The sequence below is a fragment of the Aspergillus udagawae genome (genome assembly GCF_001078395.1).
Source record: "Aspergillus udagawae IFM 46973 DNA, scaffold_7, whole genome shotgun sequence".
NCBI classification, from domain to species: domain Eukaryota; kingdom Fungi; phylum Ascomycota; class Eurotiomycetes; order Eurotiales; family Aspergillaceae; genus Aspergillus; species Aspergillus udagawae.
The window spans coordinates 352275-379637 of record NW_025091270.1 but is presented as its reverse complement, the minus strand read 5'-3'; the positions used below and the strand labels follow the sequence as shown (position 1 = coordinate 379637).

Here is a 27363-nt window from a genome sequence, read left to right as displayed (position 1 = left end):
AAGGGCCTCGGAAGAACCCAGTGGCTGCAGCGTATATTACCTCCGCGACTGTTGAATCTGAGTTAATGACGGCGCACGACGTTTGTACTTCTGTCTTACCAACTGAACCCCAGCCGATAAAAGCATCTAGCTTATCCCGGACCGTCAGAGTGTGCGTCATGTTGCTCAGATTGTGTACACAAATTGAAGAGCTATCCCGGGGAGCTGAGTACGCTATGTTGCACTTTATGGGGGTTACTACTCCCTGCCGCAATGCTGATTAGTATTCAATCCCAATGACCGAGGTGGAATCCAACCCAAGCACCTCGGCACATAACAGTATGAATGATGAAAAGTAACCAGGTGCCCGAGATTTATTGATGTGCTCTTCAAGGTGGATTAAATGCTTGCAGCTTGCCGAACTACTGATCATGCAAGCTCGGACGTGGAGTAGTGGGAACAATGCATTCCGTTCTTCGTGTGGAAACCCCTTAGGCACGAGCTTTGCTGTGTGAGATTCAACCAAAAGCAATTGAATCATATTCTAACGCTTAGACATACGAGATACCTTTTATGGGGTCGATTAAAGTTCCCAAGGCCAGATGGCATCCATAACCATATTTTCAAGTCGTACCCATCGGAACTCTTTTCCATTCTACATAGCGCTCCTTCCCCGACATCCCTCCACTAATGCACCGGTCAAACTCCTCTTGCGCACCTGGTTGGCCAGGGCGGAGCTTCAATCTATAAGGCCATTTGTCGATGATTGTGTGCGTCTCCTTCATCGCCGCCCCAAAAAAATCGGCGGCCTCGCGGAACTTCAAATTCTTCGAGTACCTACTCTCAGGTTTAACATGCGGTTCCAGTCATACCAAAGAATCTATACTGACCTGTCGAAGATGTGGTCATACGGTTTGACAAGGTCCCGACCAAGGTTAAATTTGATGAGCTCGGGATCATAGGGGGAAGTTGGCCTCCCTTTCGGAGGAAGATATTTGAAGAGGCGTTTAGTTGTAGGACTATGTGCCGTCAAGTCCTGTATCCTATCTTCGTCGGTTAAGGTTTCGTCAACCGCATTCATGAAGAGGGTAACTAGGGTGGCATGTGGGTTGTCCAGAGGCGTTTGAAGCAAGGGCACCATCAGCCTTAGGGTGTGGTGAATTCCCAACCAGCCAGCATCCGAAATGTTGGACACCTATACAAGTCGGTCAGTGTGTCTTTCTGAAGTACATTTCAGACCAAATACTGCTTCATGGGACTGATATCAATTGCTCACCTCGATCCTACTGAAAGAATTATTCTCAAGGTGGTCAGGAAGGCAAGCGGCGTCGAGCTGAAAGAGTTGGAAAGAGAGCTTCAGACTTGGGAGCCGACCAAGAAAAGATCCGAGCATTCCTCGAATGTAAAAGAAGAGCTTGCCATATATATCCGCAGTTGCGGGCCCTGTTGACGTAGTGACAACTTCGTCCAAGGGCCACCCATGAAGCGGATCGGCGTTGTCGTTCATTGGCCAGGTATTAGCTGACTGAAAGAAAGTTCTGGTCTTATTAGCGTCCCTACTACGACTTGAAGTCATTTTCCACACTCACGGGTTTGGTTCTCGAAATTCATGGCGTATAGATCCAAACGGAAGCAGGAGGCCGTCCTCTCGGAACTTATTGAAAGCGATTCGATGCGAAGGAGACTGGTAATACATGTATCGATCACGGTAGTCTTTCCGTGATTCAGCTAGAGTAATAGCTGCGCGAACTTCACGTGCACGATCAGCAGTCAAGCCAGCTGGCGGGTCAACAACAGCCAAGAGACGGTCCCAAGACGATCTTTCGAGAACAACTCTGAGAGAGTGCCGTCCAAAATTCCATGTCTTCGCTAAGAGACTCTCAGGCTTTTTGTCTTTGATCTTGTTGCAGACGTCCTCAATGAGAGGTCGAATTCGATGCCGGAGGACGTCGACGTCTGACTCGCGTACGAAAGCCGAGTACCAGAAGTGAATGATGCAATCGACTGCCTCGTCAACTTCCTCGACTATTAAGGCAATAAGAAGCAAGATAACGTTGCGGGCGACGATTTCAAAATCCCGGTCGTTTACTGTAAGTTCGAGGGGTTGGCTATAGCTATTTGGAAGCCGGGCAATTGTCTTGACAATGTTTCGAAGATCCCCTGAAGCTGTAGGGAAAGGTATGTCCCATCAGCTTTAGGCAAGTCAAGGGATCGTATGAGCAACATTAGCCAACTGAAATCAAAGCACGTACCAGCAAACAAGATGCGTATCACTCCACCATATCCTTCCCCCTCATTTAATCCAAGTCGAAGTACGTCGAAGGCAGGGATGTTGCCCCAGAGGTACTTCCTCATCCCAAACTGTACTCCCACCCCTCCTCCAATGAATGAAGGCTTTCGGTTCTCTAGAACCCAAGCGGGCTGCCATGTCTTTTTATTGAGTGGCGACTTACACTCGGATCTGTGTCGTGTCCAGTGGGACTTTTGGCATACTGGACCGCAGTACTACAAAGTTCGATAGGTCAGGACAAACATATATAGAAAAAGCTGCATGGTAATGGATAAACTCACAAGGATTAGATAACAGTTCTTGCAGGTGTACCTGCCTTCTTTCTTGCAGTCAGTGTTTGTGAGGTCCCAGTTGGCACAGATAAGCTCTGGAGTAGTCATTTTGCTTCAATGCCCGTCCAGTTGAATGAGAAATATCACTAAACAGTAACACAAAGCATCGATATGATCTATGCTGGAAGATGTGTTGACTATAAGCCTATACTACTATAAATATAAACAACCTATGAACAAATGCCACATCTCTTACGGACAACCCCACATGCACAGGGGCGCAAACATACATTAGATTGACGCGGTACAACCATGCGCAAGGCTGGTTAACTAGTAAGGAAGTGCTGTCTCTCACCAATTAAAAGGCTATATTCAAATTCCCGGAGGGATATTTGACAGCGTCGCCCTTGTCTTTCACCTCAGGGTCTCCTTAAAGGCCGCTGTCAAGACATCCCTACGCGCCGATATGTATGAACGGTGCCCAACCAATTACATTACCCGGTTTCTTCTGCCTTAGCTCCCTCGTCGCATGGTGTAGAGCATACGCAACCACGTCATGACTGACATTCGAGCCACTCTCCTCCAATTGTTCTATCAGGTTCGATAAAACGCCCTGGCGACCTCGGTTGCACACTGGTTATCGGCCTCCCACAGGGTTCCAATAACGTGCGGGAACTCAATCATTTGGAAGGCGTTGGCAATATGTATCACTTCGTTGGCCAAGTCGATGGATGAGTTCTCTGCAGTGGAGCACGCAGACAAATAGGCGCTCTGTGCAACTCTACGTTGCAATCCCGCCAGTTCTTAACGGTGAGATGCTTCGGAGCCTTGTTTGTGCTCGCCCCGAGGAACAAACCACCCTTTGACGCGTCCTCTGCATCCGCAATTCCGAGACATGCAATGTGAACTGTCCACAGCCGCCAAGCGCACCCAAGACCTCGCTTCTGGGAGGTTCTATGAGAGTGGAAGCAACAATAGAACTCATACTCTTCACGGTCACTGTGACTAGTTCCACCTCTTTCTCCATCGCCAGCGGGTTCAGACCCACCGTTCGTGGCATGGCAGTGATGAGCATCCTTGTAATTGGCTCTAGTAGATGTCGCAGGTTTCGTTCGCGGGCATATAGTAGAGCCATAAGGATTGGGATATAATTGGAGACGACATGATCTGACGTTGTCTTCTTTGAATCGCCTGCTGCGTGGATTGGCATGAGACCGAGATATCCATTCGTTACCCACCAGATGTGCGGAAGAGGGTTTGAAGGCACTGGTTCAAGAAATCTGAAGGCCTTCAAGACAGGACGCACAGCGACGTCCCACAGCCATTTGAGGATTCCCTGGAGCTCTTGGTGTCTCTTGCTCTTAGTTGATGGTAACCTCACTGATAACTTCTTCTCTCCCACAAGCTTACGGAGGTTCTTTAGTAGCTCCCGAAATTGAGCTTCCTCAGAGGCAAATGTATTATACCGTCGTACTCCGTAGTAATCAGGGCATCGTTACGAATCTCATTGGCGTTGAATACCACAATGGGGCCGCATTTAGCCTGTCCTATAATGTCCGCCGTAGTAGGAGGTAAGGGGAATCGTTCAAACCCTTCTTCCATTCTAATAGTGGGTACTAAGTCCTGCCATCTTTCTATGTCCTCGCCCCGCTGGACTACCATCATTGGCACACTGATACTTTTGGGCTTTTGCGCGCCTGCGGATGGGCCGCTGATGTCGGAGATGTGCTCGTTTTCAAATGGCAACGAAGCTCGATCGCGGAACTCAATGTATTGTGAATACAGCGTGTGCCTAGAGTCCTTTCAGCTTGGGAATGTCGGCTCGAGTCTCTGTGAGAAAACTAGCGATAATAGCCCAGCCGACTTCGAGGATCTCAAGGGCTTCCGCAGCTGTCGCGTTCGTTTGAATCACTGCCCATGCCGCATCCTTTGAGTGGTGGCTAAGATTACTGAGAGTCCTCTGCTGGAAATTCTCTGTAAACGACTTGAGAGAAAGACGTGGCAACAGTTTAACAGTGGCCTCCAACACTGATCTCGCCCCTTCCCAGTTTTTGGCCATTATATGATAACGAGGAGCATTTTGGCCTGCAAAAAGACGATCAAGAACACCTCCATTTTCGACATTTTGCTCTTCAAAACTGTGTGCAAAGACCAGGGTGTTCGGCAATGACTACAGGAGCAGATTGAAGATGGCATTGATGTTCACCTGGTGGTGGGCTTCGTTACGTTCCTGGACGCCAGGAGCGCGGGTTATTCCGGGTCGACTGACACATTCCAAGGTCGGGGAGTCATCCCAGTGACTCAGATCTTGAGCAGTGGCTTCCCCAGTGATGGTTTAGATGTCAAACTTTAGGGCGGCTACCAAGCCATCCCCTTCTCCAATTGGTGACTGTATTCTCCGTACACATGTATATAAGTGCACTAATCGCGCCAATGAACTAGCTGTACTAGCCGCCCATCAGGTCCAAGATTTTCGTTACATAACGCATCTTTAGTAAGCTGAGTTCTAGCTGTATTTATTAGGCAGCATCATGTTCTCGCACCTGAATTCAATACATGTACCACCATCATCCATCATGGCCAAGGTCGATATCCTCCTCGCACTATTTAACCTCATCCCCTCCATCCTGGCAATATGCTCGACCCAGTCCCCCTTCTACCCACCTCCATTTTACAACCGTCAGGCTTCTGAGGTATGGGAAGCCCTCGGCTTAGTAGAAGCCTCGCTGTCAACCTTACTCCGCAACTCCAACAACCTAAATACATCATCCTATTCCATTGAAATCACCTCATCGCAGTCCACATTATGGTCGACATTCCATACCGCAAAAGATAAAAATATCACACGCCCTGGAGCCGACAGAGTAGATGAGGCAAGTCGCTATCGCATCGCAAGTATCACCAAGGTCTTCACCGTCCTCGGCTTGCTCCAACAGCATGCCGCGGGGAACCTCTCTCTCGAGGACACTGTGGATAAATACATCCCTCAACTTCGCGGCTCGCATCGCGACGGGAACAGAAGCACTAGTAGTGTCCAGTGGGACAAAATATCACTCCGTTCCCTGGCAAGCCAACTATCTGGCCTCCCCCGCGACTGGGTCTTGAACGATGTCCTCACGGACCCCGAGAGCGTCGATACAAGCACAAAATGCGACCCTCACCACGACCATAGGCCCTGCACCGCACAGGACTTACTCGACAATCTAACAAGGAGGCCTGCCTTGTTTGCGCCAAACGCAAAGTCGACGTACTCAAACCTTGCATTCGACCTCCTCGGGCTCGTTTTAGCGAACGTCACTGGCACCACATACGAGGAATACATAACAAGCGCGATCCTCCATCCCTTGGGAATGTCTCAGACATCATTTGCCAAACCACTGGACAGTGTGTCCGTCCTTCCGAAGGGAAATGCATGGTACTTTGACGTTGATAAGGGCGTGGAGAATCCCACCGGCGGATTATACTCTTCTTCGCACGACATGTCCGTTTTTCTCCGCTACGTCCTCGCCAACTACAAAGACATTGCGGACGCAAAGTTGAATTGGCTTCTACCCGTGTCCTTCACCGCTGGGATGGGAAGTTTCTACGGCATGCCGTGGGAGATTTTCCGCACGGACAGAATTCTTCTCCCGGACGATAAGCGAAGGGCAAGGACAGTTACGTTCTTTACCAAAGGCGGCGGTCTCCCGGGGTACGAAACCCTCATCCTCCTCGTGCCGGAATACGATTTGGGTATCACGTTTCTCACCGCCGGAGATGAGACATTCCCAGAAGTATTAGTGGAGATGGTCATCGGTCCACTGATTCGTGCGGCTGATAAGCTTGCTGCACGTCAGGTTAAGGAAACATATGTGGGGAGATACACTTCTCCTTCTACCGAGGAGCATATGGTCAACTCCACGTTGACACTAACTTATACATCAACCCATGGCCTCGAGGTCAACGAGTGGATTTCAAATTCCACAGATGTGTTGAGTATCATATCCAAGCACTCCCCCAAGAACACAAAATTCCACGCTCAGTTGATTCCCTCCGGTCTCTACAGAGACGAGACGCAACTAGGAGAGGTATGGAGAATTGCAATTGTGATGGACAGGGAGTCACCCCCGGAATCAGTGCTAGGACGATGGAGCGAACACGAGAACAATGCTGGCTCATGGTCTGGTTTCGCACCCGTTTCGGAAGAATTCTGTATCAGCGATGTAGACAATATAATATATGCGGGAACACCCTTGAGCGAGGTTGTCTTTTGGGACAGGGATGAGAAGACCGGCATGTTTGGAATGGTGGAATTGCCAGCCTTTGGGATGAATTTGACTCGTGCGGACCGGACGGAAGAAAGAGCGCCAAAGGAGAGAGTTCTGATCAAGCAGGAACTTTGAGGCTGTGCTGAAAATGGTATGTTTTTTGACGGGTGGATTCTTGGCTCCGAAGAAATGGAGTCTTGGACTCTGATCCCTCCGGACTTTTCATCACGTAGTTGACTACACCCACGAACATCACCAAGAATGCCTTGCGCCCTTCAGGCTCTACAAGATCAAATTCTTGTGACCGGTAGATCTTCAAATGCTCCACCAAAGGCTTGCCTTGACACAATGCCTGCAAATAAGACCCGGAAGCCACCAGTTTCGTAATTTGTAAGGAGGTAAGAGAGGTATGGCGCATATTGATGACGAAGGAGGCATACTCTCCTCGATCTGAATCCTTGTTGAAAGCGGCAAAAATGAGGAACAAACCATATGGTACCTCGCCTTTGATCTTATTTTCTTCTGTTGATCCTTTCATAAACTAGACAGCAGTCAGTAGCTTGGAAGAGGTGCATATAGTGTACGCACATTGTAAATTATCAGAGGAGAAAACTCTTCGTTTTCTCCCTTGTGAAGTCTGCCAATGGCCCCGGGACACTTGAGGTTCCCCTTAATCTTGAATAATGGCAAGTGGAATTGTAACGGTCCGGATTGTTTCCAACTGCGCGAATATTAGCAACGCCTACTAACGTTGCGAGCAAGATACAAACATCTCTCCAAGGCCATAGCATGCCACGATCATCCAAAATAGGATACTTGACAATGGTATAGAATTAGGCTCGTGATTCTCAGGGATTAGGTATGTGAGGCCGCTTATCTCGTAGAAAACAGCGGAAAATGCGTTTTCGGGGTGGCTGAATTGATCATATCGGGTTCTGAAGATATCCTCTCTTGTTGGTTCCATAAACTGCCGAATTTGACCTTGAAAATCTAAGACTTCGGTTAGCTACGACATGATACTCGAGATCATTCAAGAACACGCCTTGGTCGCCTTCGTCTGGGAGGTTCTTCTGACCCACCATCTCCGCTGCAGATATCGTGCCTTTTTCTTCCACATTGAGTGTGCGTATGTGTTCTGATGTCCATTTCTTTGGTTTCTGTAGTAGGAACCCGATCATCCGGCGAGAAATATTCGAGACATCCATCGTTGCTGGAGCTGGAACTAAAGCCAGAGATATGAAAACGTCGTGGTAGTCGTAGCTCCCCAGGCATGATATCATTGTCATAACTAGGTCATTATCAACACATACTCAGAATTTGGCTCTCACTATTTCCCATGTTTAAACTTTCAGGCCATACTAATCGAGGTGGCACCACTTCATCATTACATAGATAATGACCATTACTCGAATACCTTCCTGTAACTATGGTCTGGCAGCGAGTTGCGGCAATAATTGTATTCCACAAATAGTGCCGTACCCTTCAGAGGAACCTTTTCCCTCCGCGCGTCAAGTGGCGAAGTAGGTATAGTCTCGAATATACACTGGCAAAATATAATATCTATGTAGGCTATAGATAGCTTCGTCGAGTATCTATCGCATCACTTGGAAATTCTCATCCTCAGCTGAACTGCTGCCCAAAGTCAACAAAGAGCCAGACCACAATGCATCTTGGTTGTTCTGTATGGCCGCAATGCTTTGCTTGGAATTCTGGCCGACCCGCCAGCAGAGGATACTGGTCCATGCAATGTTTCAAATCAGTCCTCCCCATTCAGCTTCTTTGTTAACCGGTCTCAGAAAATGATCTCTGTTGTCTTCAATACATTGTCTTTTGAAAAGAGGAACGACTGATTCATTCAGCACCCTTCCCGACTGAAATAACTTGTTTATTCCGCTATTAGTGGATGATCTGCCATATTCATGTTAATATTATTCGGCTTTTTCTATTTGACCCTAATCATGTACAGCCAACCCGAGCGGGGCATCCAAGCAGAAAGGACACAACAGTCAAGTTACGCTCTTCGAGATAGCTGAATGTCTGCAGGCGGGCGGCTTGAGGTATTAGTCGATGTCGGGGTAACTGGGCTATATGTGGGGATCATGCCGCACAAATGATGCGTTACAATTACTTTGAGAAAGTAGCAAGGCATAGAATGACCAGAAACAGCTGTCTCATTGGTGCACCATTGGACCCCTGTTTCTCGACAAGTCAATTTTTGACAGGAGGGCTGGAAACATTCATGGTTGCCTGAAGTTCGGGTTCCGCGGGGCCCAGCATGCAACGGTGAATCCGCGCATCCCGTATCTAAACGAGATCCCGAAATAGGGTCTAGATTAGATCTATCAAATCATAAATCATGCTGCCTACTCTCTGATCCTTGCAACCATTCGCCTTGAGCAGGGCTTTCCAAAGCTTGTTTGCCACTCCACACTGACCCCTATTTTGAGCGTCCCCGTATGATTACTCCCTGGATGTTGCAGTTACTAGGCTTTCTCTAAGTACTTCCAGACATGACTGGGCTGTGTAATCAATTAAATGGCTACCTTGAATACCCAAAACTAGCCCTTTCTGTCTAGTTGAAAATAGAGTGCAGGTCTCACATGTGAATTTCAACTAAGTTCTCGAATTTTTGCTGGATCGCGGAGTATGGAGCTAGTCAATCGTTGTAAGGCTGCAACATTTTCTAGCGAGCCTCTGACTTCATGATTGCAGGGTAATGTCTAGAGGGATGGGACGACTTCTTGAAAAGGCTAGCATCCTGCGGGCCAACCGAGCCACCCAAGGAAAAGAGAACAAGAAGCTGAAACCGGAAATGGTAGATATTAGGTTGAAAGCTTCCTGGCGCGCCTGTTGGCCGCCGTTGGGCCCTTGAAGATCGGACTATTCCGAACAGCATGATCACTTTTTACCAAATATGGAGTGACTTGAAGTTGTTCCTATTGGCCCCATCTGATTAGGGCAGCCTGCGCATTCCTGGGACCCGCGGACAATAAAATCGATGTTCTGCTCCCTTTCCTTTTGCTTCTGCTCCGTATTACTAGATTGAATCCATTGAGCCTACACAAGGTTCTCTATCCTTCACGTCCACATTGTACTAGAAGCTGGAGACGAATTATTATTCAGTATGGCGTCCGATAGTACCCCGTTCATCACGAGTGGAAGACCAGAGACTCCCAAGAAGGCTACAAAGACCAACAGAGAACGAGGTAAACGCTGTTGCGCCCAGTATAACAAGACAGAAGGGTGCAGAAGGGCCCTGCTGGCTGAAACAATTGGACGGACATTACACCACAGCCATGCTCGCCTCACGAAGGACGTCAACCATATTTCTCACCATCTGTTCGAAGACCTTGAGCCTCCCGTTACAATGGCTCCGTCAGCCTGGCTGTCAGTTCCCAGTCACACCGGTCGTACCAGTGGCAGCACACGCAGTAGTAGGAGCACATACGACGACACTCTTTCTGCTAGATCGTATGACACCTTGCCCACCGGCTCTAGCTGCATCAGCGAAGCGGACGCGCATAGCCAACGAAACAGCTCCTCGGGCCGAAGATCCCTCCCCTATAAACGCATCGTCAGCTTGGACGGACAGGCCTCCTTCGAAGACGTGGAACGACTGGCGACACAATATGCTCAGGCCTCACATATGGGACTCCTCGACCCCAGCTACAATGTCTTTGTAAATGGAGATCGATCCGGGGGTTTATGCTTCAAGGTTCTGAACAAGGTCGCTATAGTGATGGGGGATCCTATGTGCCATGCAAACCAGATATTCACCATTCTTGATGAATTCAATCGTTATCGACGTCAAAAACGCTGGGATATCTCATTCCTGGGCGCCGGGGGTATGCTTGCGAGTTATGTCAAAGCCCGCAACAAGAAATGGACGGTCTTGCAGTTTGGTAAAGAGCGGGTTCTAAATCCTCTGACAAACGAGGTTATACTTGAGACCAGTGGAAAACGCATCCTCACTCAGAATCGGCAACTCCTCAATCCCAGCAAAGGCGGCATTACCTTGCACATTTATACGCCATCTCTGGAGACGGATTACGAGTTGGAGAGCGAGTTGTGTGCAATTTACGATGAGTGGCGCATGGCCCGCAACAAGTCGGGGAAACTTCAAGCCTTCATCACAGAGTATGACCCCTTCTTGATGCCGAGCCTCATGACATACATCTATACTCGAGGGCAAGACGGGAAGGTCAACGGTTTCGCAGCCTTACGATGGATCGGTGGCAAGAATGGATATCACGTCGATCCGTGTATCGCTGCCCCTGGAGCGCCAAAGGGGATCAGCGACTTGTTAGTATTTGCGTCAATGGCTTGGCTAAGGCAGATTGGGGTTTCATACCTTAGTTTTGGTTATGAGCCTTCCGACTCGTTGGCAGAGGTGTCGGGTATGCCTAGTCCTCTCGCGCATTTCACACGGCAGATATATCGATATACGTTTCAGCGACTCCCCATCGGCGGAAAGAAGACGTATTTTGACAAGTTCAAGCCGGATGAGGAGCAGGATTCGCCTCTCTATCTCATATTTCCGTCGAAGATCCCCGAACCACGACCGGTTATTGCTATGGCTCATGTTGCTAACATCAGTATTCGGAAGCTCTTGTTCGATCACCAGACCAAACCCTCGGTGGTGAAATGACCTTTTCTCTCCCTCAAAAGTCCCTTTTAACAATTCAAAATTGTTCTGGGACCCTTACTCTCTCTCGACTCATTTTCCTTCATTTAGGTATATACACTCTTTTATCCTGTTCGCTTCCAGCCATTGTTTACGCTACGTTTACTTGGTGTCTTGTATCCTTATATCTCATTCTCTTCAGCGACTTCATATGTCTGTATATATTCCATTTATGTCTATAGATTTCTTTACGCTTCCGTACATGTCTAGGACAGACGATGATCTATCTAGCCCGTGCCGTAATCAGAAGGGGACCAAGGCTATTTAATAGGTAGGTAGAATGGCATAAGGGACGAGCTCAGTAGTGAAGCATTCACGCTGGCTAGCAAGACTATGCATCTCTACGGTCTCTATACATGATCTCTGGTAAAACACTGCAGCATAACATGACCACTCCGCGCACAAAATTTCTCCTGCGCCTCGTACCCCTCAGGCAGCAGATCCCCTTCACCGTTCGCAATCAGAGCTTCAGCAAGGGTACAGCTTCCCACTTCTTTAAAGCCCAGTTGCTCGTACAGCCGTACAGCCGCGTCCATCCCCCACTTCACCATCAACCGGACGTTGACATTCCTTGGCTCGGACCGATACTGGACAAGATACTTGATCGCCTCCGCGCACAGTCGTTTCGCGAGACCCCTCCCACGATGCGAAGAGAGCGTGTAGAGACCGAGAAGCTGCCACCGCTCTTCCTCCTCATCGAGTCCTGGTTCTGGCTGCCCGGATGTTGCTGGCAGCGTGAACTCCTCCCTGGTTCGTGGACCGAGCAGCGTCAATTGGGCCACCCATTCCAGATCGTCTCCGAGAGGTTTTGAAGCCGGGCGTGCGGCGCAGACGAATGTTTCCCTCCCTGGTTGTGACAGGCGTGATATCCAATATTCGTCTGTGAAAAGGGCCTCGGATTCGTAAGTTGCAGCGAATGATGACGGCGAGAGTTTAAGCGCCTGCAGACGCAGGCCTCTGTATCGCTGCGCTGAGCGAGTCAGATCTTCCGTCTTAGAGACTCGGAAGTAGGTATAGTGGTATTCCGATGCCATGTTATTTATGAAATTCGGAGAAGGGAGAGATTACGACAATGATTTCGTGAGGTGAGTCCGTCACGGCTTTTTGTTGTGGCAACAGTAAAATACATCCGCTAAATCCGCAACATCCGCAGCCCTAAGGAGACGCCAATTTTCCGGCCGCTTTGACTGAGCACTAGATCCGGACGTTTATGAATATTGAGTGAGCTTCTGATGCTTGATACCATGTAACAGCCGGCTTCTCCTTTGTGACTGGCGAAAGACAAGCCAGGGACAACAGGAATTTCCGCCCAAGTATATCAGCTGCCAACATCTCGATGTCCACTTCTATCTGCAACTACCACCTAGGCTGGTCACAAAAGGGCCCTGAACAAATTCAGCATCTTCTTGCTCCTTGGACTCCTTTGGAACCAGGTACAGTGACACTCACATATTCCATCGTTTCCGAACCACGGAAGTTGACTTCGCCACGAATCGACGAGCGATATCATTGACATGACACACAAGATGTACAATTTCTCACCAACTTGGGAGAAATTTTCACACTACTGCTTCAAGCAGACCACAGTGCCTATGCAAATATTTGAACTCTGCTGTATTACTACCAGTAAATGTCGACTCCTAGGTATAAGCCCTGGTCCTTTGACCATACATCCGAAAAGGGAATGGTCGCAGATGAGGAAAACTAGGATAGTAGTATTAGTAATCATGTGGAATCGTGGGTTTTCCTTGACGGCAGTCTCCTTGGATAAGGATTGCCGTGTCTGCTCCGAGTATCTCGTATTGATAGGAATGGAGTTGCGAATGCGCCAGTAGACGTGTGAAGCCAGAAGACAAGATGTCAGGCCAGGTGAAACGGCAACGTCGGTCCCAGGTTGCCTGTGAGCCATGCCGGACCAGGAAGAGGAAGTGCAACGGCCAGCAACCCTGCGAGATGTGCACAGACTCGGAGTATACATGCCGCTATGACTTAAGTTCACGCAAGAAACGAAACAAGAATATCACCCTGGAAAATCTGACAGCGGTCCGACCGGTGCAGACGCAGCAGACGGAGTCGCATCCAGAGTCCATAACGGCCCCGAATCCACGACGTCCATCACCACTAGGTGAGCGATTTACCAATGCTGTGCAGCAGTCGATCGGACCCAATTCCGGCGCAGTCTTTGTGCAGAACCTGGGCCTAAAGATCGACCCTGTCAATGCACTCGATCCTCAAGTCTTCGCGTGGAATATCGGGCTGCGGCAATTGCCGGGCACCTTCACCGCAATGCCGATAATAAATATCGTCTCCGCGGAGGGAATGAGCGCGTTGACGCACATTTACTTCGACAAGGTCGCTCCTTACTACGGCTTCGTCGACCGGGATAGCTGCTTTGAATACATCCGGTCGAGATGGCATCGACCGTCCGCTTTTGAACCGTGCGATGTCGTTCTTTGTGGCGTGGCCGCGATGGGCTATTTGTTTTCCCAAAGGAAAGCGGTGGCTGCAGAGCTGCATCTAATCGAGTCGGCCAAGTCGGCTCTCGAACAGCGTTCCGGAGGCGAGATACCACCTCTGATGCTGATCACGGGATGGGCTCTCCGGGTTTCCTACCTGCGGTTAACGGCGTCGCCTCACACGGCCTGGCTGGCGAGCTGTACACTACTCCACCTTATTGACGCGTCCGGTCTACACCTGGACCCTTCATCCAGACATGCACTCTTACGGCCGACGCAAAATATCGACGATGATATCAGACGTAGGCTCGTCTCCTTTGCCCAATACATCAACACGTGGGTATCCTTTGACCTGGCAAGATCACGAATCATCCTACACGGCGCATCATACACAACCCCGTCCAGTCGAGACGGAGACTTTACGGCCGAGATGTTGGATCTGCTGCCCCTTTCTGAGAGTCTCGACCCCTTCACGCCGGTCGACGCAGTCCAGCTTACAGCTATGCTCGTCAATATCATGCAAAGTAGCCGCGTTCAACCCCCGTCCGTTCTTTCTCAATGTAACCTCGTCTTGTGCATCTTTCGCCGTCTCCGTGCGGTTCACTCAACCCTATCTGCGGCCCTTATGGGCCAAATGCTGGCATTAGCTGGGAAAGCTCTCGCTTGCGCCCGGGAATTAGTAGACGCGAACTGTCCCTGGAGTCATGTGGCCAGTGTCCCCTTCCAGATAATCTGCACGCTACTAGCAGTGGATAGTCCGGAGTCGTTGTCTCTGTTAGACGACGCGGTGCGGACTCTCAAATACGTAATGGATGCCTATGATACTGAGGTGCTGAGGGAGGCATACCGGACCGCTGGCTCCTTGATTCTATTGCAGCACAGACGAAAGGATCACGATGCGGTGCGTCTGAACGGTATCTTGGGCCTACACTTCTCTCATGACCTTGAAACCGTGTCCCAGCGACGGCAGAGTATACAGGATTCCGAGTCCTTTAGAGACTTAATTGCGGATTTGTCCAGCTCGGAGGATTTTGATTTTGCGCAGTTCTTTATCGCGGATAATCCTTGGAACGCGCTGGCAATGGACGGCTAGAATCGTTTGATCCCAAGTAGTTTTGCAAGAAGACGAGCTGGTCTCGCTGCGTGATGTTCCCTCGCAGAATGTCATCCCAATAGCATACACGAATTAACAGGAATTAATATACAACTCAAACAGCCGACCGAATATGTAATGTGATCGCATACTGTCTTAAACAGGAATACAGACACCAACCTCATTAATCCTCCCGACACGAACAAGCTAACTATCCCAGATAGCCCCATAAGCAGGAACGCCCCTCGTCTCCATCCCATAAACCACCTTCTTAGTCAGTTTCTCATTCGAAATCACAATCACGGCCTCAGCCTGGAACTCCTGCACCGCATCCCACGTCAGCCGGACCAAATCCGGCCGGCCCTGCTTCTTCGTATCGTGCACAATCGCCCCCGAATCCGCGGCGTACACCGCGTCCACAACGTCCTTCCCGAACGTATCGATGGGGTTTGGCGTCGACCAGACCAGCCGGAACGGACATGTTGGGACTTGGATATGCCCGAGGAGAGGACCGATACCTGAGCCGGTGCCTACTAGTACGACTCGGTTGAAGAGCGTTGCGATGCGCATCACGCCGCAGGCTGTTGCGGACAATTAGCAGAGGAATATAATGAGCGAAGAGGAGACTTACTGGGAATACCACGAACCCACAGGTGGGTGGGCGGTTTGCTGATCTGCCGTCCTGTCCAGTCCCCTGCACGAGAGACTACTAGCGAGTACCCCTTCGGTCTACCGTTCACTTCTGTTGGAGCGGGGACTGTTGCGAATGAGTGCCATTCGAATAGAGGCCGTTCGGAGAGCCGGGTAAACGACCCGTTGACTGGCATCGTGTAGTCAAAGTGTAGCCGCACGGCGTGATTAGAGAGGACCTCGGCGTCGACGGGAACCTTTCGGAGGAATATCCACGAGCTTGCAATGCTAGCAGTAATGACGAGGAGCATCCAGAAATTGGGAGAAGAGACGACGGCATGACCCAATGATTGTGTGCCGCGCTGGTCCCGAATGGAGAGGATTGTTTGGATCCAGATGATGCCGAGGATTGTCCAGCCGAAGAAGCGATGGATGCGCTCGAACATGTTGTGACGCTGCTTTCTAAAGGTCGGATATGCGAAGCCGATCATTGCAAATAGGAGAAGTAACACGATTAGAGAAAGAGTGAGGGTTGCGGGTGAGACTTTCGCAATTGCTTTGGCATCGTCGACTTCGTTGTAGATATTATAAGCGATCGAGCCAGCGAACCAGGCCGTAGCGGCCATTGCAGCACCCGAGTGCACTCCACCAAGGTGATAGATTTTTGCGCACCGGCGTCGGATCGCCAACGGCCATGACTTTGGTACAGAGCAGCAGATTGTGTAGAGAATATTGATGACAGCGTCCTGGCGGACGAGGACGGCAATGGTGAGGTTGACGAAGGCGATTGTTGAGATCGACCGGGGACCAATCTTTGGAATGAGGAGAACGCACAAGAGGGCAGCAATATTGGCCAGCCAGATAAGCGTGAAAAGCCTCCGGTAGACAATGAAGATTCGGTATCTGAGTCCCCGAATGACCTTCCGGTTTTTCTTCTCGGCCAACGGCACGGGCTTGTGGAGTGATTCTGAAGAATCCGATCCGCTTGATACGGTTTCGCGAGAAGAACTCAAAACGATTTGCTTCTTCTCGTCTAGTATCTCCGTAACACATTGTGATGTCTTCTCTTTGGGGCGGCACAACTGGGCGAGGGCCCGTTTGTCGACCTTGCCATTTGGCGTCAGTGGAAACGAATCCACCCTATGCACCTGCGTTGGGATAGCATAGTATGGCAGTCTCGCCTTCAAGTGGATCTGTATTTCCTGCGAATCGAGGGCCTGAGGAGTGACGAATGCGACGAGGTCTCCTTCCACCATGATGGCGGTAGCCTCCATAACACCCGGGAAAGAGGCCAATGACGCACTGACACCATCTAGTTCGACACGGAAGCCCTACTTGCATTCAGTAATGTAAAATGAGATAGAAAGAAGCGAAAGAACTACCTTGATTTTGACCTGATCATCATTGCGTCCCAGCGTTTCCAAGTTCCCATCTGGAAGCCACCGGGCCAAATCACCAGTATTGAACATCATTGAGTGACTGCAGCAATCCGACTGTTAGCAAGAAGCAATTTAGGCAAACGGAGTGCCTGGAGACCCACCCATCATCTACAAAATGATCATATCGATAGCGCTCAGCTGTCTTCTCGGGCTGTCCGAGATACCCCCTTGTGATTCCTGCTCCACCAGCCCACATAGTCCCGACCTCTCCAATCGCAACTGGAAGTTGCTTATCGTTCAGTATATACACGCTGGTATTTGGGAGAGGTCTTCCTATGGTCAATTGCTGGCCTAGTTTGTGTCTATGCATGGTATTAATGATGGTGATTTCTGTTGGGCCGCAGCAGTTGTAGAAGGTTGCTCCGTTTGCCACCCATTTGTCGGCGAGACTAAAACAGAACGTTAGACCAAATACGAAGACACACCCTCTTGGACAGTGGCTACCTCTGAGAACATGGCTCGCCAGCGGTGGCGATGCATCGGATATTGGGGAAGTCTTCGGGACGGTATCGCCGGAGTATGCTCGGGGTGCAGATCAGCGTATCGACCTGGTAACAACGTTCAATATGGCTCATCGAATATTTTAGAGCATCTTGGACTCACCTGTTGCAGTGCCGCGTGCCAATCGGACCCTCTCAAAACCAAGGTAGCGCCGTTGCAGAAGCTGCCCAGAATTTCCCAAGCACCTACCAATGTCAATAAGGGAGGGCACTTGTCATCGCAGCTCTCTTATGCTCACCCATGTCGAAACTGATGGACAATACTTGTCCCACTCTCGAACCACGAGACATGCCCAGATTGCCGGGCGCATGGCAGACGACGTTTGTAACATTGCCGTGCGTGACATCGACGCCTTTCGGGGTTCCTGTGGTACCTTCATGGCCAGTTAGATTTAATTCAGTGCACACAAGTGATAACAGACTGACCAGAGGTGTAGATCACATAGCACCCTGAACTTTCATCGCCCTCACAAATCAAACGAGAGGGGTCCACCCGGAAGCCCGTATGCTCCGCCTCAGCGAGTAGTTCCTCCAGAACCAGAACCGAGGATAGCTGTGAAAACGAATGCAGTCTCGACCTGAAGGCACCCGTAGACAATGCTACTGAGCTCTGGGATTGAATCACAGCATGTTCCAGTGTCTGGTCCGGCACAACAGCGCCGTCAAGGGGGATATACTGCGCACCACATATGAGGATGCCTAGAATACCTGCGACCATCTCCACGCTCCGTTTTGTGACAAGGACAATCCTGCTGCCAGGGACCACACCATGATTTTGAAGTCGAAGGGCAATGAACTGGGCATATCGAAGCAGCGTACCGTATGTGACCTCGACCGATTTGTTGTGGGAGAGATCACAGACGGCGATGGAGTCGGGATACTGCCTCGCATGATCTATGAAGGCCTGGTGAACAGTGGGATAGGGAACAGCGCACTGGGGGCCGAAGCCGAATGATCGGAAAAGATTTCCGTCTCGCGGTGAGACTACGGGGGACTCCATTTCTGGTGGACTTTGCAAGAGTACCCAAACCTGTTGCAAGAACGAACCATGCTGCAAGGATCAACAGGGTGCGAGAGGAGTCCCTCGCAGGATATATGTGCGCCCATTGTGCTACGGTCTCCGTGCTGGTGACGAATAGACACCTGTTTTCTTCAAGTTCGGCTGAGGGAAATAGTGTTGGCCCCGCCGCCCAGCCATAGATTTTGATTGCTCGACCCACCAGTACTATGTCAGAAACAACAGGGGTCTGGCCCCGGCAGCCACGACCAGAGCGTAGGATTGCGAAATGGCAGTAAGACAAGCTGATGCATCGCGACGGTCAATTGACTCGATTCGGACTCTTCAGGTGTCTGCGACGTCACACTCTGAGTAGCAATGGGCTGGGCATGCGGGGTCAAAAGCGTCGATCATGGGCCCTCTTGGTGATGGTTCCTGGCTCCCTTTCGGATATTGGTGGCTTTATTCGCTCTAGGGCACTTTAAAAGTGGAGAACAAGACCCTGGTCGCACGCCTCGTCTGCATCGGTCGTCTGAAGAGATAAGGTCTCGACCAATCGGTTCATTATAGTCGCGGTCATGATTCGTGCTCGTATTCTTACGCCTGAATGTTCTCGAATCCATGGACACGGAGTTCAGCCGGATCTGCGCGCGGGGTCCGTATGAAAACGGTCTGAGGGGCTTATGTTACTCTTACAATTCCCGAAAAGGCATCTTGGCCTCTTTGGCTTGTTGCATGTGTGACGCCATCACGCGCAAGTGGTGTTCTCGACATGCTACAATCGGTCTAGCTGCTCAGCCGTTGTCGCCTGTGACAGCTTGACACGGCCCGCAACTCCGTATGTTTCAACCCCTGTTTCCGTACACAGGAAGGGTAAAAACCCGCCGGGAAATGTCTCAGTCAGATGTTGAGCCCCCTTTTTAGCCTGGGCTGCTTCCTCCGAAGCTAGAACATTCCTGTTGCTGTCCCATCCCAGCCTACATGCGCATCGTCATGGATTATTCAACGGGGACCGAAAGGCTTATTTTGGCTCAGACGCATCAGGCATCTGCTCGGATTCTCACTCTGAATCGTCCGAATAAGCGAAATGCTTTATGTCAGGCCCTGATCGATGAGCTATTGCGACAGCTGGAGATAGCCTCGGCTGATCCGCACATCAGAGCTATCGTTATAGCTGGCGAGGGCGCCATCTTCTCGGGTAGGTGTCTCACGTTAAATGTTGGAAGCATGTAGCTAACTCGTCGCAACTTGCGACTTTCATTCAGCTGGTGCAGACATTAAAGAGATCGCTCAATTGGATGGCGAAACTGCTCGGCAGAAACGGTACCTAGAAGATCTCTGTGGTGGAATGAGACAGGTCCGCAAGCCTATTATTGCGGCTGTCGAGGGCAAAGCGGTTTGTCTCCTTCCCTGACTATTGCTATTCCGATGCTGACAAAACATTGCCTCGCAGCTTGGGGGTGGTTTTGAACTTGCATTAATGGTATTCAATATCCCCCCTTCAGATGGCTTTGGACCTAACTGAATCACCTTCAAGGCAGACTTTATCATCGCCACCCCGGAGGTGGAGTTTCGACTTCCGGAAATATCAATCGGTCTGATCCCGGGTGCTGGAGGTACACAGAGAGTGACGGCCGCTGTGGGCAAATACAGGGTAGCTGCTCTCTGGCGGAGCCTGGCCCAATTGAAAAGGGATCATACTAACAAGGTCGCATGTAGGCAATGAACATGATGCTGCTCAATGAGCCGCTTTCTGGGCACGAGGCCCATCAGCTCGGACTAGTAAGCAAACTGGTCGAGCCAGGAAAGGCATTGACGGGGGCGTTGGAGATTGCAGAGAAACTGGCATCTCACAGTGCCTCCACGTTGATGGTAGCAAAAGAAGCAATATGCAGAGGTAAGTTCCATTGCTCTATTGTTTATTTGACCTTACTGACAGCTTTTCAGCGGACGAATTACAACATGACCATGAATTTGAGCGGTCACTTTATTATTCCACTTTTGGAACTCGCGATATGGTGGAAGGGGTCAATGCTTTTCTTGAAAAGCGTGCACCTGTGTGGAGAGCGCCATCTTGAGGGATACCATTGGATGGGAAATTGGCGCATGTACATTATGGCAGGCACATACATAGACACGAACGTAAATATGGCGTTTTGAATTCGGATATGCAAGTAACTGCGGTGATTAGGCATATTCATAACTACAACTGTGTGCGGGTTCATTACGAAGACCCTAAATGCTGGGCTTTCCTTCCGACCTCCACTCGGGCAAGATTGACGAAGACGAATATGGCGGTGGTTGTTCGTCTGAACTGTAGGCCAGATATGCTCGAGGATGCCTGTAGCCCGCATCTGCTGAGGCCCAGCCTAAAGCCTCCTTCTTCACCGTCATTCCAGCATTTGAGAGAACTACTACCTCCAGATCCGTAGCATCGAAATTGAACAATTTCCCTGCGCATTCGAACACCAACGAGATTCGCAGCCGGTATGAACGGCTCAGGTTAAAGGTGTTGACAGTGACAACAGGGATAGGCAATGATATCTGGCCGAATCTCTCTGCGAGATCCATCTGTCCACCAACAGCCATCCGTAGCGATGTTTTGGAGAGTAGCGTGGTCTCTTCATCCACCTCGCCCGACATAGATCCCATCAGTGACGGAGATGCCCGAGCGGCCGTCCTGCCAACAAGTGTAATAGAAACAGTTTGTAAGACAATTTCCGGGATTTGAGGAGCATTAGAGTTGTCTAGCAATGGATTCACTTCCAACAACAGCCGAATCGGCATGCCGTTAATAAGGAAAGACGGGTACTGGAACTCAACACCGAAGGAAAAATAAGGCAACTGCCCAGGAGAGAGCCAGGCCTTGAACCTCTCCTGCACGCTCAGGGACCGGTCGGTATTTTCCGGCATTAAGGATAGACTGCGCACGGTAAATATTTGGTCGATCTTCTGCTTCTTCTCTAGTTCGATAGCATGGGTGTGCGCTCGTGCCACCATCGGGACGAAAGGAAGATGCAGCACTTTCTCAAATACGGGCGACTTTGTCTCAAACAAGCCCTTTGTGTGCTTGAAGACCTGTGCTTTGAGCTGGTACTCAATGCTTGCGGATACCTTTCGCAGTATATTGTTGCACTCGGCATCGAATGTTGGGGGTAACGGTTGGTTCTCGTCGACACGGAATGGCCTTGTCCCAGGCCAGGCATTTGGCGATTCCACATGAGGGGGAAAACGAAACTCAAATTGCCATTCATAGCTTGTGGGCGGTACTTTGCATTGTTCTGCAGGGACAAGTATCCTCTCCTTTTCGAATAAGATGCATTTGCTCCGGTAGGTGACTGTCGGTGCCGCTGGGCCTTTGACTTTCTGAATATTGGCTTTTGAGTAACCGGAGAAGGTCAGCTTGACATCCTTGATCTGGTGGAAATCACGAGGGCAGTCGAAAATCACTCGTCCTTTGATAATGTCGTTTTCCGCGTAACATGGACGGCTGTCGTCAACGTAGATGTTGAGGGACATTGCGTGCTGGCCGTGACAAGGGTGATAAAATATCGATCTCTCCCTTTGAAAAAGATGGATGCCTAATAGAATCGACCTTCTGGAGGATTTTTCCATTTAGATATCATCTGCGTCAGGGAGCCATGGAAGGAAGTGTACATCGTGCTAAATATTCCCAAAAAGGCAAAATCTGTACGAATACGGCGAGTGGAGCCCGGGTGGACCTTTAGCACCATAACCTCACTGGCCTCGACGATCCTTTGCCCCTAGAATGGGATCCATGTTTCGTTAAATGTATTGATGAAGAGAATTTGAAGTATGACTTTCTTCGGGCTTGAGATGAATCCAAGCCCAGAGGAGTGGAACGCCACAATACCCCTGCACCTGCGATACCTGCCCCCCTCCGAGTCCGGCTACCGCTCCGCTGCGCTTCCATGGCCGATCGTCTTCTGGGCGGGCACGGCGGAAGATGGTACCAAGATGGGTGTCAATCCGTTTGATCGGGTGAATCTCGGCTGGGAGGGCTTGTTCGGCCCCCGGACGATGTTCTATCAATTACACCCGGCGCCGGCGGAGGGCATAGATTGCAGGAGAAACCCTTTCCTGTAGGCTAAGCTCGTTGTTTTTTGGCCAATATGACGCTTGATTCTTCCGATGCTTATTAGGTAGTAGGAAATGTCCCTGCGTACATTGAGAAATTGTTTCCTTATTTGGAACCATGATAGTTACAACTTACAAGTTAGTTGTTGGTGCTGCTTCTGCCTGAATATACGAGTACGATCAAACCCCTCCAAAAAAGGTGAGATCTGCACAAAAGGAACCACAATCATGAATCTATAACCAATGGTGATCAGAGCTATGTATAGATGCTAATCATTTCTTCGCAACATTGGTCCGATATTCATGCTAGTAATCAAGTTTGACGGGTTTTGAACGTATCTGTCTGGCAGAATGGCTAATATCCGTCGATATATCAAAGGGGCTGTAGGGTACAAATACAGATATATAAACAACCACCCCCTCGACGTGGGTGAGGAAATACTACCAATACTCATCGTATCTTTTGGGCCTCCATCACAAAATGATATTGTCCTCTTTTAAAATATTTACCTCTTTCCTGGCTCTCGCCAGCGCAGTACGTGCCAAGTCACACTGCAAACTCTCTCCCCTTGACGCTGAGTGGCCTTCTACCGAGGAATGGGCCGCGCTGAACGCATCAATCCAAGGAACCCTGATCAAGACAGCCCCGGTGGCGTCGTCCTGCTACCCGGGAAATCCCTTTGGCTCGACTGAAAATTGCACGACGGTGAAGAACTATTGGTCGTATGCTGCGTATCACTCCGCCTGGCCTGAGAGCGTTGATTATTCGATCTATACCAACAACTCATGCGTGCCTCCTGGTGTTGCAGGATACACGGAGGGCCGGGGCTGTAGCATCGGAGCTCTCCCACAGTATATTGTCAATGCTACTACTGAGGAGCAGGTAGCGAAGGCAATGCAGTGGGCGTCCAAACGAGATATTCGTATCGTCGTTAAGGGAACAGGCCATGATCTCAGTGGGCGGTATGCAAGCTTGGTAATTTCTGGCGTCCTTGTCAACTAATTTGAAGCCCATACAGATCTACCGGCGCATACTCGCTTTCTATTTGGACACACAACTTCAAGCATATCGTGCATCGGCCTTCATGGCCTGTGCCGGCCTCTAACCGCACTGCAGACGTCGTGATCATAGGGAGTGGCAACACCTGGGGATCTATATACGCTGCCGTTCATGCAATGAACCGCACCGTTGTCGGCGGAGAAGACGCCACCGTAGGACCGGGCGGGTTGATTCAGAACGGGGGTCACGGTCTACTTTCTAGCCACTACGGCCTGGCCTCAGATCAGGTGTACCAGGTCACAGTGATCACGACGGAAGGTCGTCGTCTAGTGGCCAACCATGCCGAGAATGAAGATCTCTTTTGGGCTGTCCGAGGTGGTGGTGGAGGCCAGTTCGGCGTTGTCACCGAGTTTGTTCTCAAGACATACCCTGTGCCTGCGAACGTTGTCACTGGCGGTCTTTCATTCTATCCCAGTCGCCGTGGGAAGGCGAGTGAGCTCGCCTCATGGAATGCCTTTGCGGAAACTGCGCGCATGATTCCCGATTTGATGGACTCGGGTCTGACGGGGACTGTCACGGCATTGACGAAGGAGGACGCCATGATTCTTACCGGCGTCAACGAGACGATCCAGGGTGTGGCAGTCACCATCAGCCTCATTGGATTCAATATGACGACGAAGCAAATGAACATCTCCCTTCACCTCCTCGCAGCGCGCATCACGAATTACCACAATTCAAGCGCCCTTTCACTGAAATATCAGCCCCCCTCGGCTCACAGCTATTGGACTTTGGTGAACCCCGACCCGATGGCCAGCAAGGCCTCTGGCGCTAGTAGTTCCATGAGCAGTCGCCTTCTGGGCCGTCGAGAGCTCACCGAACTCCCCAAAGCCAATCTAATCACACATCTCCAACAAATCCTTGTATCCCAGGAACCAGAAAAGGGTGCAATGCTCCTCCTGGGCCTGCAGGGCGGTCGCGGACCAGCCACCACGCCACCAGAAATGCGCGGTAGCGTGCTACCGGCCTGGCGCTCCGCATACGTCCACACCATGCTCTATGGTGCAATCAACGATACTGCAGATCCAGCTGAGGCTTTGGTGACGGCCGCAGAATGGTATGAGTCGACCGTAGAACCGGCTTGGAGGCGCTGGGCCCCGGAGACGGGTTCTTACATGAATGAGGGAAACGCTTTCAGTAGGACTTGGAAGAAGGACTTTTATGGTGAGAACTATGACCGGCTGCTTGCGGTTAAGCGGAGGTATGACCCGGACGAGAGTCTTTTTGTCTGGAGTGGTGTCGGGAGTGATAAGTGGGATTATGATTTACGGAGTGGGCTGCTTTGTCAGAGGTAGATTTTGAAACAACCTGTATAAATTGGTGGCTTGGACATTCTATGGATCAAAGATAGCAATTCCCTCTTGAGCAGTTGCGGGACAATGGGATGTCAAATCTACCGACACCTAGATGCACAAACAAAAATGCAGATATATAACAACCATAATGCACCGCGAGACTCATTCTAATTACATTGGATATCGCAGGGCGTCAACTAGACCTTCTCAGCCATCTCAACAGAGCATCCGTCGCCCTTCTTGTTCATCTCCATCAGGTCTACCTCGGTTACCTCTCCCTGAGGCAGATGCTTCGCCATCGAGACAATCTCCCATGGGGACGACGCATCCCGGAAAACATGGTTCAGCAACTCTAGGTTGCGATTCATGGTCTCGGGGTAGAAGAAATACACCAGCAAGGGGATGCATGCCGAGAGCACGGCATACATGACATAGTACTGGTAGCCGATGGTATCCAGCGCGATGGGCGTGACCATCACGACGACAAAGTTCCACAGCCAGTGGTTCGCCGTCGAGAAGGACGACATGGCAACGCGCAGTCGGACGGGAGCCACCTCGGTACAGTAGAGGAAGTTACCGCCCAGGAAGCCGATCGGGTAGAAGAGGTTGAAGAGGAAGATGAAGACGACGGAGGCAATTGATGCTCCCTTGTTATCTGTGCCGCGACTGTTGGTGATGGCCAGAGACATCATGCAGATGGCCATGCCTGTGCCGCTGATCATGAAGACGGCTCGACGGCCGAGGCGGTCGATGGTGAAGAAGGCGATGAAGCAGCAAAGGAATTTCCAGGTCAGGGCGCAGGCAGCGAGGATCTTGGACAGGCTCGCACTGAGGCCGAGGTTCTGCTGGAATATTGTCGAGGCGTACACGGAGATCAGATTACCACCGCACATCTGCTGGAAGAATTGCAGGACGATACACAGGCAGAATCGGTAGAACAGTCGCTCCTGATCATTAGGGTCGAACATCTCCATCAAAGAGCCTTTGGATTGGGCAGTCAACTCGAGAGAGGATTCAATGCCGGAAATTTCGGCCCGGATCGCCTCGTCCGTGACAGGCAATCCCTTTAGAGACGCAAGGGAGTGGTTCGCTTCCTCGATGCGGTTGACCTGGACCAGCCATCGCGGTGATTCTGGGAGGAAAAAGACAGAAAGAAGGATGACAAGGGCAGGGAGCAGCGACAGGGCGAGCGGGACCCGCCATTGTGTGGTGCTCTCGGGGATGCGAGTCAGGCCGAAATCAATCCAGTTGCACAGCGAGTATCCGAGACACATGAAGATACCATCGATAATGACATGCTGTCCTCTGTTCTTTGCTGAAGAACATTCCGACTGCCATACCGGGACAGCCACGCTGTACTGGCCAACACCCATACCCAGTATAATACGGCCGATAACGAATTGGACCAATCCGTAGGATGCTACTTGGAGGATCTCTCCTATGATGGCCAGGATAGAACCTAGGAATATCGTTTTCCGACGACCCAGTCTGTCCGAGATCAGTGTGCAAGAGAGAGCTCCGATGAGGGCTCCGATCTGGAAGGAGGCAATGACAGCACCCTTGCTGGTGGAGTTGTGTGCTTCGAGCGGTCCGGTCGTGTTAATCGTGTCGATCTGAGGAAAGGTCTTGACCCAACTCTGGAGAGTCGCCAGGGGACCAACACCGGCCTGGTTGTATCCAAAGACGATGAAGGCAGGGGCACCTATCAGAGCCACCTGGGCCCAGTGCAGGGCTTTTCCAGAGAGCCCGAGATATTTGGGGGATTCGGACGCCATGGTGAGATTCGATGCAGCACAAGTCATTGCAGTACACTGGGAGACTGACTGGCCTTTATATCAACCTCTGCGGAGACGAGATGAGACAAGACGAGTCACTCTGAGCAACAAATTCTGCTCCCCCGACTTTCCCCGTTCGCGGGGTCTCCAGGCACTGGCCCCATATCTCTTGGGGAATCACTCCTTGATGAATTGTAATTCGTAAGAGCATTATTGTGCGTTGAGGCGGATGAATCCAATGAAGCGCATGTTACAGGTCGGGCATTTTCTTTCTCCACTGTATCCCCACCGGCCGGCCATTCAACCCCCGGAAACTTCCCGAATTATTAGTGATGCCGTGAGGCATTGTGGAAGGATTGAGTGTGGTTGATCGGGCCAAGAACGCCATCGACCAAGCTTTCTTTGCGTTTTTCTTGGGTCTCTTGGATGATCTTGATTATACAGCCGAAACCTTGCATCGCCGGGAATGAGTACTCCCGTAGAATCAACAGTGAAAACGGACAGTATTATTCTTAAGCTCTCCAGATAGCAAAATTATCGTCCATGACCCC

At 50.5% G+C, this 27363-nt stretch overlaps 11 protein-coding genes across 11 annotated transcripts; 6 read left to right on the top strand and 5 right to left on the bottom strand.

The window, feature by feature from the left end:
- Positions 1-602: 602 nt before the first annotated feature.
- Positions 603-2649, bottom strand: Aud_008816 (uncharacterized protein; the record flags this gene model as incomplete). Its single annotated transcript, XM_043293681.1, has 6 exons — positions 603-816; positions 870-1174; positions 1256-1517; positions 1569-2145; positions 2232-2484; positions 2551-2649. The coding sequence occupies 6 exons, from the start codon at positions 2647-2649 to the stop codon at positions 603-605; spliced, it is 1710 nt and encodes a 569-aa protein (XP_043149616.1).
- Positions 2650-5117: 2468 nt separating this feature from the next.
- On the top strand, positions 5118-6923 carry Aud_008815 (serine hydrolase domain-containing protein; the record flags this gene model as incomplete). Its single annotated transcript, XM_043293680.1, has 1 exon — positions 5118-6923. The coding sequence occupies one exon, from the start codon at positions 5118-5120 to the stop codon at positions 6921-6923; it is 1806 nt and encodes a 601-aa protein (XP_043149615.1).
- Positions 6924-9912: 2989 nt separating this feature from the next.
- Positions 9913-11436, top strand: ergS (the record flags this gene model as incomplete). Its single annotated transcript, XM_043293679.1, has 1 exon — positions 9913-11436. One exon carries the CDS (start codon positions 9913-9915, stop codon positions 11434-11436), a length of 1524 nt encoding a protein of 507 aa, XP_043149614.1.
- A 386-nt stretch (positions 11437-11822) lies between these two features.
- Positions 11823-12506, bottom strand: Aud_008813 (GNAT family N-acetyltransferase; the record flags this gene model as incomplete). The annotated part of the gene is made up of 1 exon (XM_043293678.1): positions 11823-12506. One exon carries the CDS (start codon positions 12504-12506, stop codon positions 11823-11825), a length of 684 nt encoding a protein of 227 aa, XP_043149613.1.
- Positions 12507-13329: 823 nt separating this feature from the next.
- Positions 13330-15021, top strand: Aud_008812 (putative C6 transcription factor; the record flags this gene model as incomplete). Its single annotated transcript, XM_043293677.1, has 1 exon — positions 13330-15021. The coding sequence occupies one exon, from the start codon at positions 13330-13332 to the stop codon at positions 15019-15021; it is 1692 nt and encodes a 563-aa protein (XP_043149612.1).
- A 207-nt stretch (positions 15022-15228) lies between these two features.
- tmpL (putative NRPS-like enzyme) lies at positions 15229-18590 on the bottom strand (the record flags this gene model as incomplete). Its single annotated transcript, XM_043293676.1, has 8 exons — positions 15229-15602; positions 15653-16982; positions 17034-17130; positions 17192-17479; positions 17535-17638; positions 17694-17776; positions 17830-17964; positions 18017-18590. The coding sequence occupies 8 exons, from the start codon at positions 18588-18590 to the stop codon at positions 15229-15231; spliced, it is 2985 nt and encodes a 994-aa protein (XP_043149611.1).
- Positions 18591-19568: 978 nt separating this feature from the next.
- Aud_008810 (enoyl-CoA hydratase/isomerase family protein) lies at positions 19569-20665 on the top strand (the record flags this gene model as incomplete). Its single annotated transcript, XM_043293675.1, has 6 exons — positions 19569-19785; positions 19853-19983; positions 20041-20070; positions 20125-20241; positions 20307-20484; positions 20535-20665. 6 exons carry the CDS (start codon positions 19569-19571, stop codon positions 20663-20665), a joined length of 804 nt encoding a protein of 267 aa, XP_043149610.1.
- Positions 20666-20822: 157 nt separating this feature from the next.
- Aud_008809 (uncharacterized protein) lies at positions 20823-22106 on the bottom strand (the record flags this gene model as incomplete). The annotated part of the gene is made up of 1 exon (XM_043293674.1): positions 20823-22106. One exon carries the CDS (start codon positions 22104-22106, stop codon positions 20823-20825), a length of 1284 nt encoding a protein of 427 aa, XP_043149609.1.
- A 297-nt stretch (positions 22107-22403) lies between these two features.
- On the top strand, positions 22404-22694 carry Aud_008808 (PIG-X/PBN1 family protein; the record flags this gene model as incomplete). The annotated part of the gene is made up of 1 exon (XM_043293673.1): positions 22404-22694. The coding sequence occupies one exon, from the start codon at positions 22404-22406 to the stop codon at positions 22692-22694; it is 291 nt and encodes a 96-aa protein (XP_043149608.1).
- Positions 22695-23166: 472 nt separating this feature from the next.
- Positions 23167-25037, top strand: Aud_008807 (putative isoamyl alcohol oxidase; the record flags this gene model as incomplete). Its single annotated transcript, XM_043293672.1, has 2 exons — positions 23167-23648; positions 23705-25037. The coding sequence occupies 2 exons, from the start codon at positions 23167-23169 to the stop codon at positions 25035-25037; spliced, it is 1815 nt and encodes a 604-aa protein (XP_043149607.1).
- Positions 25038-25234: 197 nt separating this feature from the next.
- Aud_008806 (sugar porter family MFS transporter) lies at positions 25235-26812 on the bottom strand (the record flags this gene model as incomplete). Its single annotated transcript, XM_043293671.1, has 1 exon — positions 25235-26812. One exon carries the CDS (start codon positions 26810-26812, stop codon positions 25235-25237), a length of 1578 nt encoding a protein of 525 aa, XP_043149606.1.
- Positions 26813-27363: the final 551 nt, after the last annotated feature.